At 37.2% G+C, this 21,691-nt stretch overlaps 1 protein-coding gene across 15 annotated transcripts in view; it reads right to left on the bottom strand.

The window, feature by feature from the left end:
- Nucleotides 1-21,691, bottom strand: part of Mipol1 (mirror-image polydactyly 1) — a 289,666-nt gene that overhangs the window by 187,233 nt on the left and 80,742 nt on the right. For all 15 annotated transcript variants that reach the window (XM_059280057.1, XM_059280059.1, XM_059280062.1 and 12 more), the window contains one exon: nt 5,680-5,809. In XM_059280057.1, the coding sequence (XP_059136040.1) occupies nt 5,680-5,809 (130 nt within the window). The remainder of the gene's footprint in view (nt 1-5,679; nt 5,810-21,691) is intronic.

The following is a 21,691-nucleotide window of genomic DNA, read 5'->3' as shown; positions in this document are numbered from 1 at the left end:
GCTTTTGTAGTGCTAAAACAGAGACAACAGGCAAGAGAATGGGTGTGGCTGGGTTTTAATAAAAATTTGTTTACAGAAATAGGTGACAGGTTTGATGTATAACATGATCACTGTCTCCTCCTGAAATAGAGTATTAAAAAGTGAGACAAGATTTTTAATGTTAATACATTAAAAGATGGAAGTCAGTATATCTAACATAGTTTTCTGAACTGGATCATTAATTGTCTTGCTAAAGATGAAGTAAGAAATGAACAAAATTATTTTCAGAAAATTATATTTAGGCCTTCAACAAATAAACCATGCACGATATCATTTATTGTCACACCAAAATTAGACTTTCTATCTTTTCAAAAGAAATAACATAAAACAACTACATAAAATATATAAGGCCTTCAGTTTTACAAAAAAAAAAATTATCTTAGGATGGTAAAGTTTACAAGAATAATGTATAAAATAACAAAAATTTCTGGTTATATTAAAGATTTAAAGTAATAGATGATATTATATAAAATATAGCCAGTAAACAATACACTATATCTTACTAATATAGGGCTTGTAAGTAGACAAAAAAATCTTAGCCATTTATAAACTCATAATAATGCCTACTGCAGTCTAACTTAGCATAGTTATGATAATTAGTTGACAATTTTGCTGAAGTAAATGTTCACGGGCTCAAGTTTCGATTGATTTCCTATACCATGCCAATTCTGACTGACAACTCTGCAATCTAAGTGAAAAGCCCATGCATGAAATGTCACAATTCTTGAGTTACCCCTTGATCCATCAATATTATCTCTGTCTTTTCTGAAAGTTAGTGCAACAGTAAGAAGCAGAACAATGACCTCAAATGATAAAGAGTTTGTGACTCAAAAAATATAAATAAAAACATTTGAGTCCAGTAAAACATTCTATAGGTATAAACAAATTGATTTTAAAATATATTTAGGGAGGTAAAGGTACTAGAATAACTACATGATTCTATAATAAAAAAGTGGGAGGAGTAATATATGATTTTACAGCATAAAAGATTCAGAAATTAAGACTATATAACACTGGCAAAGAGGTAGACACACACACACACACACACACACACACACACACACACACAAATGGGACAACACAATCTAGTCCACAAAATACCCCACATGCATATGACAAGTTATGCTCAATAGAAGTACAAAGAAAACTCCGGTGTAGTAACAGGCTTTGCATTCAGTGGTAATAGAGTAAGTGAGTACCAATATAGAGAAGAATAACAACAAAAAGGAACACAAATTACTTAAGCTTCTGAAAATCTAAGAATGGCCCACATACTGTCATGGTTTGAAATGAAAATGTTTCCCATAGGCTCATGTCTTGAGTGTTGGTTCCCCCGATGGTTTGCACTGGCTGTGGAACCTGTAGGAGGTGGCCTACCAGCTCAAGTAGAGCATTAGGAACAGAACTTGACAGGCTATAGTCTAGCCCGTTCCTTATACTTTGTGAAGCCTGGTCTGCGGCGAAGGGACTGCCCTTGTCATGGACTGGGCCACTCCAGCATGCCTTCCCTTTATCATCAAATACTGAAACCTACTCAACTGTGGGCCAAAACAAACTCTTATTTTCTAAAGATGACTCTATCAGGTATTGCAGTCTAAGACATGAAGGTCAGTGAAAGTCTGGTGCAGAGAAGTAGGTTTGTCATTGTGATGAACTTAGCATGAGGTTCCTAGGCTTTGGAACTACTTTGTGGGAGGAGTATGCAAGAGTTTGAAGATACAAACTACAGTGACTCAAGAATTCTGTAAGTACCATTTAATGGGTGATTCGGATAGAAATATAAAAACCACATCACTTAGAGAAATGCATGCAGTAAAATCTTGTGAGCTTTCAGGCTAGAACAGGACTCTACTGGCAACTGAACTATATGCCATTTGTGTTACCATTGGGCAAAGAATTATGTCTAAGCAGGTCCTGAGAATCTGAGCAAAGATGAATTTAAAAATATGGGACTAATTATTTGGTAAAGAAAACATCAAGATAGCATAACATCCAGCCTATAGCATAGTCCTTGCTGTCTACTTTTAGCTAGGTTTATTGTAAGAATCATGAGCAAAAGGCAAAGGAGTTGAAAAATACAATTTGGCTAGAAAAGGAGCTCCCAGGGAAAAAGGTGGGTGGGAACATTTACAGATACAAACAAAGTAGATCAAGACAAAGTGGGCAATGTTATTAAATAGATTAGCACCATCAGAAATGCTCTGCACTTTCCACTGGAATGATAATAATATGAAATAATACAAAAAGATGGCATCCAAAAATGGAGCCTCGGGGTACTCTGCTTAAACTGAGCTTCCTAGAAAACTTGGGTCTCATTAAGCAGTCTTGACTAGCCTACAACTCACTATATAAACCAGGCTGTCTACGAATTCACCAAGATCCACCTGCCTTTGCCTCTGGAATTCTGGGATTAAAGACCTACACCACCATGCCTGGGTCTATGTAACTTTTGTTCCTAGTTCAGTGCTGCATCAGTCAGAGTTCCAAGTGGGCTGGCAACAGAACTTGGTGTCTTGCACATGATGCTGGTTTTTCAGACATCCAGAATGCATGAGTTATGGGGTCCTTAAATATTGTGCAGCTATTTCCTCAGAACTGAAATATTCCCTCCTGGAGGGAGGCACAAAAGACTTGTGAAGTCAATGAGACTTACAGGATTTACAGATCCACTCCTTAAGGCTTTAAAAGCAGTAAGGACTATTAGGGAAAACAGATTGTCAGACAAGCTGAATTACAAGCAAGTTGTACAGACAGCTCTAGAGGTATAGCTTTCAGAAATCATCACCCATGCTGGGGTGGGCTGTTTAGTTATGTAGCTGCCTTTGAGCCACCCATGTTCTTTTATGCTTATGCTTATAATCAACACCATGAAACTGATTGGTTCACTAAGCTAGATGGGTGGAATTGTTTCTTTAGTCACATCTCCTAGGAAGAGTCATGCAACCTAGAGGTGTGGATCAAGTTTTATGAGAGAGCTTGGGAAGCTAACACATGTGGAACTTCAGTACACTCTTTACAATAAGCCTCTATGGAGCTCATGTGAAAATCTATGAGTACAAAGTCAGTTACAACAGAGAACCCAAAATGTTGGAGATTACAGGAACATTGGAAATCTACAAAAGAAAACTGTAGGCACTGAATGGAGACAGCACAACAGAGAGACCACATATGTTGCTAACTGCAGGACTACTGTTATAGATAACATTGAGTGTAGACCTAACAGAATCTAGCATCACCTGGAAGACTAGCTTTTATGAAAGCTATGAGGGATTCTCTAGACAGGCTTAACTGAGGTAATATGAACCAGCCTAAAGGTGCCCTGCTAGTGAGCATGAGGTCTCTGGATGAAGAAAAAGGGAAAGCAAGGTGAGTATCAGCATTTATCTTTCTCTACTGGTTGGCTGCCTTAAGCTCTCACCACCACACTTCTGCCATCACAATAGACTGTATCCTGTCAAAATGTATGTCAAATAAAGCCTTCTGTCTTTAAGTTGCTTTTCTCAAGCATTTCCTTCACAGCAATGAGTAAAGTAGCTAAAACACCATAAAGATGGATCAACTCAAGCCCACTGGAATTCATATGAGACCATATGCCCCAGGTGCCTAACACAGAGCTGCAGAATCTAACATTTGTCCTGCTGGGTATAAGTCTTGCTTTATTCTAGTCTACTCTTGCCATTCTCCCGATCCTCCCTTTTGGAATAAGAATATTTATCCTCTGCCATTGCTAACTGTAATTCTGTAACAAGTAATAACTTATATTATGTAGGCCTTATTTTATCTATTTGATGGATCAGTAACTGAGTCCCAGAGACCCTGTGTAATTTGATCGTACTGTAGGTAAATAACTAGGAAGCAACAAATCCAAGCTTTGAGGACACATGCTGGATCCAGGGCTCTTACTTTCTATACTACACTTCCTCTCAAATAAACCTGTAGGCAGCAATAACATGTCTTTTATAAAATTAATTTTATAGATAAACCAATATACCACAAAGAACCTATCTTTGCAGATAACTAGGTTTATATTTAAACATAAAAACAAAGATACAATGTTTGGAATAAGGTTGGTTTTCTTACTGGTTAAAGTGGTGACTGAGTATACAAAAAATAGCTAAACATTACTAGTAAATAAAGAATACAAATGAAAGCCTCAATGATATCTTGTCCCAATCACTAATGAAAAAAAATTCTAAATGAAAATGCAGAAAAATGTGAACTTATATACTACTGGTAGGAACATAAATCAATATATAAATTATAGAGGGCAATAGTAAAGAATCTAAAAAAACCTATTATATGAACCAACTATCTACTTTTGGGTATATATACAAAGAAAGTACAATCAATATGTCAAAGACAACCACATCCCTTAGATTAGTGTGGAGTCATTCACAATAGCCAAGCTATATACTACTTGAGATATCGACCAGCAGCTGAAAGAATAAAGAGTGTCATTGAGGCTGTTATTCAGCTTTCTGACAATGTGACTAAAGGCTTGAGACAATCAATTGAAAGGAGCCTAGTGTTTATTTTAGCCCTAATTTCAGAGGTTTTAGATCAAGGTCATATGGCTCCACTGCTGTTGAGCTCAGGTGAGGCAAGGAGCATGCTGAGGTGGGAAATGCTAACCTTAAGGTAACAAAGAAGCCAAGACAGAGAGGGGAAGGAATTGGGGTCCTAATATTCCCCTTGGTGGCATATCCCTAGTGACCTAACTTTCTAATAATCATAGCTCTGGAAGGTTTAATCACCTCCCAATACTGCCACAGGATGGAAACCAATCCTTTAACATATGGATGTTAGGGAGGAGACATTTAAGATCCAAAGAATATCACAGCCATAAAGAAAATGTCTGATTCCTAGGACCTATGTAATGGAAGGGGATAATCAATTCCTAAAAACTGTCTTCTGACCACCACACAGCTGTGGTAGCATACACAAACCCATACCTACTTCACACCTTCAACTACCCTTCCCACCCCAACACAATAAATTAATAAGTATCCTTAAAATAATAAGAAATTAGGTTCACATATAAAAATTGGAATAGTATTTCTAGAATTTCTAAATATGGTCTTATTTACCACATAGAATCAACTAATATACAAAAAATGCAGCCACTTAGACTCAATTATTGTATCAGTAACATTTGGAATTCTGCTAATGATGTCCAGACACGACAGGACTGACACACATATGATCTCACAGAGACTATGGCAGCATGCACAGGGCCTGCACAGGTTCCATCCAGATGGGGCTCCAGTGCTGAGAGGGAGACACAGAGATGAGCTCCCATCCCTAACCATGGTGCAAACAAACAAATAACAAACTTGATATTAAGGGGAGGTGATGAGAAGAGTCACACGGGAAAGTTGGGTAAGACAACAGACTCTGGCAGCAGAACTCCAAAGAAGTAACCATACTAACAGCATGGATTCCCGTTTTCTTCCTAAAGATTGATTATCATCCTGGTCAGGCAAACCACAAGCATGCCTGAATTTTAGGAAACTATCCTAGGGATATGAATTGTCTTGATGTAATAACAAGGAGCAGTAACACATGTGACTACATAACCACCACATACATCCATACACAGTATAATGTTTCTATCCCACACAATTTTAAGTGTATACGCACAGTTTTAGTGACATTTCCATATGCTTCACACGTGCAACTGCTTCATCTCTCTCCTCAAGAGCTGACTGCAGTCTGCACATAATAGCTTCATCGCGTTCTCGCTGTGCAAAATACACTTCTTCAACCAAAGCTACAAATTAGAGAACCCACAATCAGTGAAAATAAAGGAGAAACACACAAGTAAAAGCAAAAACTAATTCTACTACATTAAGAGGTATTTATCTAATTAAACTACTACTAATTAATGACTTGAGGAAGCATTTTTAATAACTACTACAACATGAAGATATTTGGTATGTGTAAAATGAGAAAGTTAAATGGCTTAACTTTAAAAACAGTGAGTGTTAAGAAAATGAGACTCTATGCCGGGCGGTGGTGGTGCACGCCTTTAATCCCAGCACTCGGGAGGCAGAGCCAGGCGGATCTCTGTGAGTTCGAGGCCAGCCTGGGCTACCAAGTGAGTTCCAGGAAAGGCTCAAAGCTACACAGAGAAACCCTGTCTCGAAAAACCAAAAAAAAAAAAAAAAAAAGAGAGACTCTAAATACTATAATTATACATGTATATGTACAGCATATGAAGAACAAGTTAATAACATTATTATTATTATTATTATTATTATTATTATTATTATTATTTTGGTTTTTTGAGACAGGGTTTCTCTGTGTAGTTTTGGTGCCTGTCCTGGATCTCGCTCTGTAGCCTAGGCTGGCCTCGAACTCACAGAGATCCACCTGGCTCTGCCTCCTGAGTGCTGGGATTAAAGGCGTGCGCTACCACCACCCGGGTAATAACATTATTAAAATCAAGTATATTCCTACTGTAATCTAGAAAATCTCTGGTATATTATATAAAGACATTCATATATACAGGTGCAAAAAAAAAGATAAAAATACTGACTGTGGTATCCTCTGTAACAACAAAACTTAAAAATCACCCAAATGTCCATCAATACAAACAGGAAAGGACACATTCAGAAAGAATTGCCACCTGGCAATTGAATTAACTATGGGTGGCAGAAAAACAGAAATGAAATAGCAAGTTACAAACTAAAGGAATTCTCCCATTTATGCACATGCACAACAGGACAGCAGTTCAGTGAGTGTGATGGTGAATAACATTATACATTCACACAGAACAGGAAGCACCTTTGAAGCAGATTGTATTTCGAATGACATCTCTTATTCTAATGAGAACTTGGATATTATCTGAAACTGACTTTTCTTAAGTGTAATTTTTAAGACCTTGCAAATACCTTAAAATATTACAAAATGTTAAGCAATATGGCCTTAAATACCTAGATAGTTGCCCTATATTTTATTTAAAGTCAAAGCATAATGTAAACTTAAAAATATATAAAATGCCCTTTAATTTATAAAATAGTAGGCTCATGCCACAGTTGTTATAAATTAACAGAGCTGTTCAAGACAGCTATTGGTGTACTTAAATTAAAAGTGGTGGTAAAGAGAAACAACTGCCACAGTACTAAACGAGCATGACTCGTAACTACATTTCAAACACTTGTCCTTACACCCAGAGATTAGTACAGTCCTCACCTCTCATCAAAAAAAACTTCTCTGTAATAGACAATGACCAATGTAGAAACCCACAGCCAATCAAAATGTAAAGTTGTGGGTCCCAGTCTTAACTGACACAACTACAAAACAATTCCTGCACCTAAGCTCAGGGAACACTGTGAGGGAGGGACAGAAAGACTGCAAGAGACAGAGGGACAAGGAGTTTGCTGTGAGACTGTATCTCCTGGTAACGCCCAAAGCTATACCCCCTAAAATCTCACCAATGTGGCTGCCTAAACATGAGCCCCACTAAGGAAGCTGAAATAAAAAGACGTCCTCATTTGGGGACGGATCTACAGCTAGTAAATGTAACCAAAAGGAAGTGGGAAAGAAAATCTTCAAACAGATGGAAGAATGATAAAAAGTAGAAAAATATTAAAAATGAAGGAAAAGCAACAGAAATGATAAGTCTTAGAGTGACTACAGCAAAATATTCCCGAGTTCCATTACGTAGTTTTGTGGCTGAAAGCAAAAGCTTGGACATGGATGGGGTTTTCAGTGAAAGCAGATTTAATACATTAAAAAACAGACTTGTCTCCTGATGGAAATTCCAAGCATCCAATAGTTGTTCAGTCCTCAAGGCTGGGATGTCTTAGCTGGTCTCCAGTATAAGTTAAAATCCAAAAGAAGTAGGCTCTAATATGAGCAGAGAATGTCTCAGCAACAGGATAGATGAACTTCCCAGCAAGAGTGTAGGGAAGAACACACAGCAAAGAGCTTCCTTCTTCCGTGTCCTTTTAGACAGGCTGCCACCAAAAGGTGTGGCAAAAGATGGAGCTCCAATTTAGGATAGGTCTTCTGATCTCAAATGGTCTAGACTTATAGGTTGGGTCTTCCCACTTCAAATGATACAATCAAAACAATCCCTCACAGGTGTGTTCAGCTGCTTGGGTTTTAGTTGAACCCAGGTGCAGTCAACTTGATAACCAAAATTAGCCACCGTTTATCAATATGACACACAATGATATCCCCTATGTCATTCTGATTTTCCAAATGAAAACAATAATCAGTTTATAATTACACCTAACATGACATAACTCTCCCATGTACAACTGCAAACACAATATGTATTTTAGAAAATTACATGCAGGAATGACAAATCCATAACCAGAGTAAGTATTTACTCCAGTAAGAACAAAGCATTGTCCATTCTATGAAGGAAAGGGCCCAGTATAGTAACCCTGTCACCAGGTCTCTGGCTAGTCACCTCAGGGAATAGTGCCATATCAGTGGCTCGGCTCAGTGTTGGTCTCTGCTGTAGGCAGAGCTGGCACTCAGCAGCAACTGTAGCCTGGCCAGCATCAGTGAGCAGAAGTCCACGTTGTCAAGCCCAGGCATTCCCTCAGCCTCTGCAACCATGGCCACTGTATTCATGGGTCAATAGAGTAATGAGAGGGATGGCTAGGTAAAGAGGCTGACTGTTCACCAAACAGGTCATTCTATCTACTTGATGACTGAACTCCTCCTCAGATGAAGTCACCTTTCAATGAATATTACACTGGGGCACAAGTATCTTCATATCCTTTGCCCATTTGGAAAGATCTATCCACATCCTTTACCAGATATCTTTCTCACCGATTTTCCATGATCACGCTCTTTCCAAGTGCCTGACAATCCAGCCAATCCACTGACTACAGCCCATCAGTCAGTGAATTGAACATCTGGACATTTCTCCTTCTAAAGAAAATGTACAAGCATGTGTACGGTCCAAACTTCTGTCCACTGTGAAGATTTCCCTTTACCAGTGTCTTTCTGGATTGTTCCAGAAAGGGGTTGTAATGCTGTAGCCGTCCATTTCTGGGTGGTGCCTACATAACAGTAAAACAGGCTCTAGTCATCTCTTTGTCAGTTAACCAATCAGGACACAGCCCACGAGGCAATGTGTGCTACTTCCATTTGATAATGGATTGCTGCTGTTCATGTCCTAGGTTATGGCTGATGGATCGGATAATACCCACATCATGATGGGAAGTTCAGGTTGCATGGTAAGTTGGTAGGCCATTGCCAAACATTCATTTTCCATTAAGGCCCAATAGCAGGACAAGAGTTGTCTCTCAAAGGGAGAATAGTTGTCTGCAGATGATGGCTATGTCATCGCTCCAAAATCCCAAGTCTCTTCTGTGATTCACATATAAGGGCCTAAGGTTCCAAATAGCATCCCAATCTGCCACTGGCATCCCAAGTATCATTGAGTCTGTTGGATCATATGCTCCAAGTAGTAAAGAAGTCTTTATAGCAGCCTTGACCTGTTGAAGAGCCTTTTCCTATTCTAGGCCCTACACAAAACTAGAAGCTTTCTGGGTCACTTGGTATATGGATTGGATTAATATACCCAAGTGAGGAATGTTCTGTTTCCAGAATACAAATATGAACAATAAACATTGTGCTTCTTTCTTGGTGGTGGGAGGGGCCATGTGCAATAACTTACCCTTTCCCTTAAAAAGAATATCTCTATATAGCCCACACCCTTGGACTCCTAGAAATTTGAATGAGGTCAAAGGCCTTTGAATTTTGGACGGATTTACTTCCCATGCACATATGTACCAGCAAGGTCAAAGTAGTTGCTGTGTCCTGCTCACTTGGTCTAATCGCCATAATGTCCTCAGTATAATGGATGAGTATGATATTATGCCAAAGAGATGGAAGATGAAGATCCCTGCAAAGTAGGTAATGCACAGGGCTGGAGAGTTACTATACCCTTGAGGTACAACTATAAAAGTATACTGCTGGACTTGCCAACTAAAAGCAAATTACTTCTGATAGTCTTTATGGGCAGGTACTGAGAAAAAAAACATTTGCTAGATCAATAGCTGCATACCATGTACCAGATATGTTAATTTGTTCAGGTAAGACACGTCTTGTACAGTAGCTGCAATTGGATTCAATACTTGATTGAGTTTTCAATAGAAAACTGTCATTCTACGTGATCCATCTGTTTTCTGTGCAGTCCTGATAGGAGAGTTAAAGAGAGATGTGGTCCGAACCCCCTCCCATTCCTCCAGGGATGTAATGATAGTTTTGGTTCACTATTTTCCACTGGCTTCCTCTTGGCATTTCCAACCATAACAGCCTTCACTCTCCAGATCAGGGAAGCAATGTGGGAATTCTGCCAACTTCTAAGTGTATCTATTCCAATTATTTATTCTGGAACTGGGTGGTGGTGGTGCTGCTGGAGAATCACAGAATGAGTTCTGGGACCCACTGGACCTACTGTGAGTCACACTTCAGTAGAAACTCCATTATTCACCTGATCTCCATAATCCCCTGCTCTAAGTGGAGGACCCTAATGCTTCTTAGTGCTGCTCAGAATTAGTGGCAATTCAGAACCTGTATCCAGCAGATCCAGGAAAGTCTGCTTTCTTTCCTCAGTGTGCAGTTACCATTATAAAAGTAAGTAACTCTGGGAAAGGATGGGAGAAAAGATAACAGTAAATCTTTCTGGTATTTTATCAAGAGCCTTCCTTGGTGGTCTTGGCAGTCCCTTCAATCAAGGAGTTCTGGGTCTGCAAACTATCTCAAGTCTGGAAATTGATCAAAGACGGAGATACCCTCTTGCCATGATCCAATGTAGCTTCATTTATTTGAGAATTTTTCTGCTTACACAGATCAAACAAAAATGCAATAGGCTTCTTATTTATTTCATTCCTTGAAACACAATGAATGATTAGCCAGTATCCCACCATAGAAACCACTTTGCCTGTGCTGCCCATTACAATAACCATGCTCATCGTGTCTTTGGTGATTCAGTGTAGCTACTTGGTACCTGCTACTCCGGGCTCATTTAGATTCACTTCACTTAATTCCTCCAACTGAGCAGCATTATCTAGAAGCCTGAGGTCTGGTGAAGGAAAAGAACAATGGCGACACCCTACACATGTGCTGGTGCTCTGCTCACCACTTCTCATGTTACAGGATGAGTGAAGGGCCTGTTGTCTGGGCATTCTCATTGTGGAAAACTAGGTTTTGCACGGTGTACCCACTCTAGCATTCTACTTTCCCGGAGCTTTAAAATCCCTTCATCAACACCAAAAAAGGGATACCCGTCATCTCCAGCTCTTTTTCAGTAGGCCGTCTTTTGACAAATGCTTCAGACAAGCAAGCAAATAATGTTTTGACACCATTTTTCAATTGTGCATACTTCCACACTAAACCTAGTATCTTCACTCCTGGTCCAGTTCTATGTTCCTTTTACAATTATTCCGCATCTTTAACATCCATTTCCACACATATTCCCCAAAATTGATTGAATGAATTAGCAAACTCATAAGCTTTTTGGTGGTGTGTCACACCTCCTCATGGACTACACTTTCTACTGCCCCTCTAAGTCTTAATTTTGGTTATGGGTGTAGAGGCAACTACTGCTAAGCCCTGAGGGATATCAGGATTATCCTGCCTGGCATTGTCTTCAGAGAAAGTCACTGCTCGTTCTATAGACAATGAAAGATTAATTTCCTCAGGCAAAGGCAGAAAGTGTAATACTTCAGGGGGTGGGGCAGTACTTTCTCTGCTAAGGGTGGAGAGATTTGTCAGGTGATATAAATGCACCAGAATCTGAGGGCTCAAAGTCTCAGCCTCAGGAAGAGTCCTCCCACACATCTCCATCCCAAATTACAAGATCCCATTTTTTTCTTACCAATTAGGGCCTTTACTTTAACCTCCACCACTTTCTGAGGCTAGAAGTTGAATTTTCATTGTAATTCAGACAATCTTCTGAAGGGGGTTTCAGTTTCAGTTTCTGCAGCTTAAGCTCTATGGCTGCTAGAGAAAGGATTCTCTTCCAGGGCACTCTTAGAGGACTTTAGACTGTCTATGCTCCTCTGGAGTCCTTCAATTCCATCACTGACTTCATTCTTCTCTTTTGTTACTATATCCAGAGATGCTAGAGGTTGGTTAATTTTGTCACTTAGATCAATCATGCTTTTCCTTTGTCAATTTATCCAGAGTCTGTAACTTGCCAGCATCATTATTTTCCTTATTTTTCCACAAATTGTCAAAAGTTTTATGTATATGGTCACTAAATTCCTTCCTTCTCACAATAGGTAAATCAGGATAATCAAATGCATTTGTCTTGATAAGTTCATTAAATAGTTCACACCATGGGTTTTTTAGTGCTCTCCATGATTCTAGGAGAGGCTTCAATAATTGTAGGTATCTACAAATCAAAAGCCTGTTCCACAGAGATACTTTAAAAATTCATTCTTATACTTCCATTGCTGTAGAAACACTTCTGGTACAATAATCTACTTAGTGTTCTTTAGAGGAAGAGAACTTACAGAATGTCAGTGCGTGTGTGTGTGTGTGTGTGTGTGTGTGTGTATGTGTGTGTGTGTATGTGTGTGTGATTTATTAGAATGTATTACAGGGTATGGTCCAATTAGTCCGATAATGGTTGTCTCCCAATGGAAAGTTCTAGTATTCGACACTTCTTCAGTACACAGGGCTGGATGTCTCAGTTGGTCTTCAGTCTAAGTTGGAATTCCACAGAAGTAGGCCTTAATACTAGCAAGGAATGCCTCAGCTGCAGGCATTCCTTGCTGGTATATTATATATGCTCTCACCAGAAGGTGTGGCCCAGATTTAAGGTGGATCTTCACATCTCAAATGATCCAATAAAGAAAAATCCCTCACGAGTACCCACAGTTGCACGGGTTTTAGTTGATTCCAGATATAGTCAAGTTGACAATCAAGATTAGTCACCACAGATTCTCAGCATTCACATTGGGCAGCTCAGAGCTGCCATTACTCCAGCTCCAGGGAGTTGATGCACTTTTTCTGGCCCTGAGGACACCTGAAAACATTTGGCATAACACACACACACACACACACACCCCTTTAAACAAATATACTAGAAATAAAAATCTAGAGGATGACAGATAATCTTAAAATTTAGATATTAAATTAACTATCGTTACTTCCCGATGTATCAAGGAAATGTTATGACAGAAATGAGAAATATTTTGTCTGAAAAAAAGTGAAAACAGTATGTAAAAATCCATGTGAAAAAGCCAAAGCACTGTCTACAGAACACATCACACTAATTAACATGTGTTAGCAGCAGTTCTCAACCTGTGGGTTGCAACCTCTTTGGCACTGAACAACTCTTTTACAGGGGTCACATATCAGATATACTGCATATCAGATATTTACATTACAATTCATAACAGCAGAAAAAATAGTTATGAAGTGGCAACAAAAATAATTTTATGGTTGGGGGGTCACCACAACATGAGGAACTATATTAAAGGGTCCCAGCATTAGGAAGGTTGAAAACCACTGTGTTAGAAGGCATTCTCACATCGCCTAAGCTCCCCCACTTCCTCCTGCTGTGTAGCTGGCCTTATCTATATTATTCTGCTACCATGAATCAAGTCATTTGCAATTCTGACAGAAACGTCTATTCAGGAGGCAGTACCCAAAAATATTTACTTTCCCTTCTAATACTAAACAACTGTCTTCCCATAACCATAACCTTCAATAGCTTAGAAAAACGAAACACTTGTCTTATATGGTATAGAAGCAGCATAGTATATGACAAGATACTTTGTTTATCATCACTTTCCTAAAGTTCAGTAACATTGTTTTTGTAAACATCTGAAACTATTTTAGTCATAATGCAAGTATATCAAAAGACAGTAATACAATCACTTGTGATTGTTTTTAAATTAGACAAAAAGTTCTTGATCAAATAAATAAAAGTAAAAAGCATCCTAAACAAATAATACTTTAATTCCACTACTGTCAAAACACTTAACAGACATACCCATAATATGACTTAGTTCCAAAGCAATTAAAATTTGATTTGGGGGTGGAAAAGTCAGCTTAGGAGTTAAGAGTGCTTGTTGCTCTTGCAGAGGACTTGGGTTTGGTTCCCAACACCCATACAGTAGCTTACAATCATCCAAAACTCCATTTCCAGGGGATCCATGTCTACTTTCTGACCTCTGTGGGTACCAGGCATGCATATCGTGCACATATATTTGTGCAGGCAAAAACATTCAGACACATAAAATAAGCAAATCTAAAAATTTAAGTGTGATTTTAATTTTGACAATTTATATATACAAATAATTCAAAATTCTTCCTTTTCAATATTTTATAGTGGCAGGGAAAATAAGAAATAGAGGCAAAAAGAAAACTTATTTGTAGATCATTGCAAGCAGTATCCATGATGAGACAGCTCATACAAAGTACCATGTTATTCTAATTTTTCTATTATACACTACTTGTAATATGTAAGCCAGACAGGATGCAAAGTAGTGCTGAAATTACAAATTAGCACAAAAATACCATATCACCCTGAATATTGTGGAATACTTTTAGCATACAATATAAAATACAGATTACATTTTAAATGCCAAAAGATTTCCTGCTGAAAATTTCCTATTAACACAAAGTGTGACCAGATTTGTTACAAAATCTAGGTCATTTATCTAGACAAGATATTTCTATGTAGCTCAAGGTGGACTTGAATTCATGTTCCCCTGTATGAGCCAACAATACAGACAGTTCATATACTGTATGTTGCACTTCATATTACATAATATGGTACCCGATAAAACGACTGTCTTCTCATCTCTATGATTAAAGCTCAAAATGCTTATTTGGTCTTGTATGACTAACAAAACTAGGTTTAATTTTATAAGACTATTTAAAATCCAAGTATCTAGATGTGTATTTGAAGATTAACATGTAGCTATTTGAATGCTAAATTTAAAATGCTCCAAACACACATACATGCCACATTCAAAATCTGGTTATGGGACTAGAGAGATGGCTCATCTGTTAAGAGCATTTTCTGTTCTTTCAGAGGACCAAGGTTTGGTTCTCAGTATCCACATCAGCTGGTTCAAGTTCCAGGGAATCTGATGCTCTCTTCTGGCCTCTGAGGGGTCAAGCACACACAGAGTGCATAGAAATAAATAGAGACAAAACACTCATACAAATAGAATTTTTAAAATATTAAATCTGGTAATATGAATAATAATAAATATAGTCAAAATTAAGGCATTACTGAATGGTCATTTCAAAATACCTTTTAGGTTATATGTGAATTTGGGAGTTTATACATCACCCAATTCTTTCTAGAATTCTGTACTTTTAAGGATCAATATGCAACTCTCAAATATTTTTAGTAAAGAAAACTTAATTGTAAACACTGAGCTTTTCCAAGGTAGATGACTATTACAAAGTTCACTAGAAAATCAATATAGCATTTTAGCTGGAATTTGCTCATTAAACACCCACAGCTCTAATGCAAATTATGATGGAATGAATAAAGCAAATACGCATGCTTCTTTCTTTTTATTAAATGTAAAATCTACTGTTAATTGCATCTCGTATGTCATACAAACTTTTCTCCTTAACTATTAAATAGAAGCTTTAACAAAAGTCATTAGAGATTCTTTCTTTGACTTGAATAAATTTCAATATTTGTTCAGTAAAGGTTCACAGCAGTTAAATTACATTAACAAATATTATTAGCTACTATGTAAGCCAACCAAGTAAAATACTTATATTGTAGGTAAAACAAATCATTGGGTGTTTACAATAATATTTGGATATCTCCATTTTTAAACATGGTTATCAAACACCCTATAATTCTTACTCAAATGAGGAAAATTCAGAGAGGATCACCCTCACCCCACCACTACCAAATACTCAAATTTGTTTAGTAAGCTAATTGTTTTCTAATATGGGCAAGAGTAAATATGAAGAAGCTGAACCATACTAAGTATGAGTTTATTGAGTCAAAGCAGAGTACATATTTTCTTAGCAGAACCCAAGTCTATTGACAAACCCATATTCTACAGTTTTCAAACCACTTTTAAAACATAGTAGGAAAGAGACAGTGTATTGAAAAATATTCTAGTTTAAATACTGGATGATTATTCTGTAAGCAACATAATTTGAAAGATTGATATTTCTCAGAGAGAAGTATCTGTTTGTAACATCTGTGTGGTGGCTATGTAAATATAACAGGCTGGGCTAAAGAGAGAGAAATCAGCAGAATTTCTCATAATAATGCTCCACTGAAGACAATCAGCATACCCAAATCCAAAGTAACACATATTATGTAGAAAACATCTTGTAAAAGCTAGGCCTTTATAAACAAATCTTCAATTCTCTGAATATCTACTGATGCAGTTTTACATGAGGGTCAACAACTTTTGGGGGACACAATGATGTCAAATGGTGTCCTTGCAAATGTGACAACTGTTTCGTTGAAATGAGCACATGAACATTCCTAACCATGGGTATAAGATGTGTTTTATATATATAATTTACCTCCCTTAGCACAAACTGTTTGTCAAAAACTTTAAAGTGGTGATTGTCTCAGGACAGAAACAAGCAAGCAAACCCCATTCCAGGCTGCCTGATGCTTCTCTTGGTGGTATCACAATGCTGGCATCACATCCAGAACTGCTTTTGCAGAACACTATTACAATTTTCTAAGAGTGGATTTGATTTTTCAACATTTTATGAATTAAAAAAATATTTATTATTATTGTGTGTACCCATTATGATTATATGTATGCAAAGTTGTTTGTGTCACAGGGTGTGTGTGGATTTGGCTTTCTCTTCCCACCTTTATGTGAGTTCCAGAGAAAAAGGTCATTATTTTCTGTGGCACAACTTTTATTTTTCCACATTACCCAGTTGGGAGTCTTCACATCTGTGGATATAAAATCTACATTTTTAAGCATATATATTGTCGCCAAACAGAAAAACTGGGGTTGTAAGATTCAAGGACTATGTTTTCATCCTCTTAAAAATCACAACAAAACTTCTAGGCTCTCCAGAAAAGCAAATTTACATTCCCTACTGTAGTAAAAATGAACTATCTGTATATGTGAAATAATTTAAATGAGCTGTTCAGACAAGAATCTGTATCTAAAGAGAAAAGGCACTGTGACTGCATTGCATTGTCAAATATGAGTAAGCTAGGTGAGATATATAACCATTAAATTATATGTTAAAATATAGTAAGACAGATGATAGAGATAGATAGATAGATAGATAGATAGATAGATAGATAGATAGATGATAGATTTATAAACATGAGACTTAAAAAACTAAGGAGATCATTTGGCTAAAATCCAATATTGTCTTTATTTCAGTTTAATTGGAAGAGGATCTCAAATTCATCTTCTCCATGAGATATCAGGAACCTGGATTTCTCTTTGTACCAAAGGTTAATAAGAAATGTGTCTGCAAAAGTCAAACAGCATTAAATACCAAAAACTGATTATTATTCTACAGGAGTTGTTCTGTCATTCATAATCTCTCCATGCTTCAACCTTCCACAGCTAATCTTTAATGGATGACATTCAAGAAAGAAAAATAACTAACACATAAAGCAGAGGCTCTAATGTAAGCTTCTAAGAAATAAAAAATAAGGCTTTTGAAGAAATACTGATATTTTAAACATTGTAAAATAGTACTGAAAAATACTTTTATATAAAATTTTTACAGTATCTGTATTATAATAATAATAACAATACTACAAAAGAGACAATAAGCACCAGGAAATGCCATAGAAATTTTAGAATAGAGAAAAGATTAAATTGAACAACGTATTTTTAAAAGTTAATAACACATCATTAACATAAAAGAAATTAGTTGATGCAATCGGGGAACAGAATATTATGTCTTACTATTATCCTCAACTGAATTAAAACAATCTTTAAAATGTTTGGCGTTTAGCTACTTTTTTTTTCTAGTTGAAAAGAGATACTTTTAAAATGTAAATATTTGCTATTTCAGCTATTTTTCCTCTAAAATACACATGTCAATGACATTTTCAAATAATATTATACATGTGTGTAATTTAAATAAGTCAAAATGAATAAGAAGTCCTCAATAGGAACAATGAAACAAACATTCCTTAAACTTATGGGGTGGTTTCTCTAAAGCTAAGTAAAACCTCATGACTATACGTTTCTCCTTTATTTTATTTTCTTATGGAGGTCATGTTTTTCCCCCTGAGGTGAGTATTTATATAACTCAGGCTAATTTTGAACTGGGATCCTCCCAAATGCTATGATTACGAGTCTGTACCATCAAACCTAGTTTCTTTCTTTCTTTCTTTTCTTTTCTTTTTTTTCAGTTTTCTTTTTATTTATTATTTGTGTCTTTCACATCATACCTCTCAATCACACCCACCCACCCACACCACTAATAAAACAAAATAAAATTTAAGGGAAAAAAAGGAAGGCAGGAAAAATGTCATCATGGAAGCAGTAGTGTGATACAGTGAGTTCTGTAATAAACCCTTTCATCCATACATTTTTCTATGTAGGCACTCATCCCAAAGAATCATTGGTCTGGTTTGAGGCTCCTGGTCCCTGCTACACCATCGATGCTGGAGCCTCACTGGGACCCTTCCTGGACATCCTGTTGCTTCCCAGTGTTGTGGAGATCCTGCAGCTCTGGGTCCACAGGACAGACCACCCCCCTCCATGCTCCAGCAGATCACAGATACAGTTGATGTTGGCATGGGCCAATACCAGAACCCTGGTTCTGGGCCTGGGTAGTTGCAGGGTTGGTCAGCCTGCCAGCTCTCACCTGTCTCCACCACCAGGGCGAGCTCTCCAGCATTGCCCTGGCTAGTTCACACCTTGCAGTAAAGCAAGGGGTGGGGCCAGTTCTCCTGCTTTCATGCCCTCAAGGTCGGTTCTCCTACATCTACACCTTCAGGGCCAGCTCTACTGTGTTGACCAGGCGAGGTGTAGAGGCCATTCTCCTGAGTGCTACATCTGATGAGGGGCAGTGACAGCTCTCCAGCTCTTAGGACCTCACTACTGCTCTTCCACCTGCCTGGGGCATTGAGGGGAGCGGGGGTGTGGGGTCAGAACATCTCTCACCCACCCACACAGCTGCAGGACAGGTGAGTACTGGAGTAAGAAGTTACTCTCCCATACCTACAACTTCAGGGCTGCCTCACTCACACCTCTGTAGACAGAACTGGCTCTATTGTGCGGCCCAGGCAAGGTATGGGTTTGTTCTCCTGAGTGTTGCAGCTGGTGGTGGGGGCCAAACCTAATTTCTTACAGATATTAACAACAAACTTTCTGAGGTTTTAAAAGTTTAAGTCTGAAAATCAGGGGAAATGAAAAGCTATGGTAGTCAAATTAAATAATAAATAATAATTAAAATAAATACAAATAAACTCTTTGTAAAACAGACTAGGTATAAAGAAACACAGAGCCACTACCTCTTATTAGATTGGGCAGCAAATACTTATGCCTCTACTAATCTGTTATAAGCATTTTAATGTTGTCCACTTGATGAACAGCTCTAGAAAACAATGTGGTGACATGTATTGAGACCTTCTATGAGTTAAACACTTCATAAGCATTAGCCTAAAAATAAAAGCCACCTACACCAGGTTTTAACCAGTGCTGAGTTAGACTATCATTATACATAGGAGAAAACATTGGGAAAAAAGTATGAAAACCAAGTCTGAACACTTAACTACAACCAATATGCGTATGAAGTATTGAGACTGAAAAGTGTTTGCAAGCCAAAAAGACATGCTTAACGGTTCAAATCTTTATCTTTTTTTCTGACATACAGTCAGTATCTAGTTCATAATGAAGCCTCAAGATACAGTTCCTGGATTAGTAACGAAGCTTGCATCGTTAGTTAGGCTCTAGGAAAATATCAATGACTATAAGGGAAACTACACTCCTGAAAAGTAGGCTTAACTGAGCCTCAAACGCGCGTAAGAACACATAGAGTGATAGTATCCACGCTTTGTAAGAAACGAACAGCAAAACAAAGAAAGCTAAATAACAACATACATGAAGGTTTACCACAGTAACACAAACCCAAACTTTTTCTACTTCATTTCTCTTACTTTGGATTCACAATTTAGTAAAACGTTATGGAATATATACACGTCATTAGTAATTTTTCTTAAATCTAATCCCTTGTCTCCAAATTTTCTAACATAATTTTCAGTGTACTTCCCTTAAAGTATAGTCACAGTAAATCATTAACGGAGGTGTGGGGAGGTAAAGGCCAGAAGCACTGTCAAGTGTTTTCCATTATTGCTCTAGGTCCTAAGTTTTTAAAGACAGGGTCACTCTCTGGACCTGAATCTTAGTGGATGCCAAGACTGTCTGACCAGCGAGTTCCAGGGACCTTCCTCTCTTCACCTCCCTGGCACTAGTAAGTACTCCAGGCACATGACCCACATCTGATTTTTTACTAGGGTCCTGGGAAATCTCAGCTCAGCTTCATTAAAAGACCAACAAATTTGTCTTTCATTCAATACATGTGCATAAATATTGCTTCTTTTAACACAATAATGTTATAAATGCAATTTTCTTACTACTTCTTCCACTTAATTTTGAGATATAAAAGATTTTTACATATCATCAAATATTACTCAGAAAAATTCATAATTATTGTGTCACATCTCACAACATGAATGTGTATCAAAATTTATTTAACAATTCCATCATTAGATTTGTTAATATTCTTATAATCAGAACTAACACAAAAACATTCTTACAAATTTTTATATTTTATATACTCAAAGAAAATATCTAGTAGGAGGATAATTTGCCACATATTAACAAATTTTAAACCTACAAATATTTTTGCATCATATTTCTATTTCCAGCATTTAGTTTGGTGTTCATCCAGTATTTACTTTTTTTGTGGAAGCTGTTTTATAAACATTAATAGTTTGCTTACAAACATTATAATAGATACATGTATATTCATCTTATACTTCACAAATAGACATTTTGAATAAAAATGTGAAGTACAGTAATAAAAACAAACATCTAGACTTCCATGGATTATTGGTTCTTCTGTGTTACAAGATACGAAGCCTCACTAACATGCAATCAGAGTCCTGCACTGCTTCTCTTTCTATTACTCTGCTGATGTAATTGCTTTTACTTCCTAGTGTTTTGCTTTGGAATGCACTTCATACATAAGAGGTGGAATATGAGCTTATTAAAACTTCGTATCCATTTAGAAATAATGAAAATTCCAAGAATGAACCAGGGATAGAATTTTTTAGAGTTTCAAATCAGTGAAAGGTTTTCCCTGTTTCTTTTTTAATCTCGAGTCCAGTGCTATGTTTCAGGGAAACTATACAACCCAGTTATTTTCATCAGTTAGGTGGAAATAAGACATTTAAAACACCTTGTATATAGTAAAACAATATTCTGTTATGAATGGGAAATACATGACTAATAAGAACAATTAAACTCCTTCCACTTTTGTATATATTACTCAAAGTGTCAATCAAGAATTCTTAAATACATAACAATATATAAATATTTGAACTACATACTGAACTCTATTATTCAAAATTAAATGGTAAATATTATTGCTTAATAAGTCTCTTCAAGAGATAGGCTACTTAGTTACATTAAATCATTACTATGTCAGAATAGCCCCCACAAATATTCAACTA

This window comes from Peromyscus eremicus, chromosome 14, assembly GCF_949786415.1.
Source record: "Peromyscus eremicus chromosome 14, PerEre_H2_v1, whole genome shotgun sequence".
In the NCBI taxonomy this organism is placed as follows: Eukaryota; Metazoa; Chordata; class Mammalia; order Rodentia; family Cricetidae; genus Peromyscus; species Peromyscus eremicus.
The sequence above is the reverse complement of the archived record's forward strand: the minus strand, read 5'-3'. Positions and strand labels throughout refer to the sequence as shown.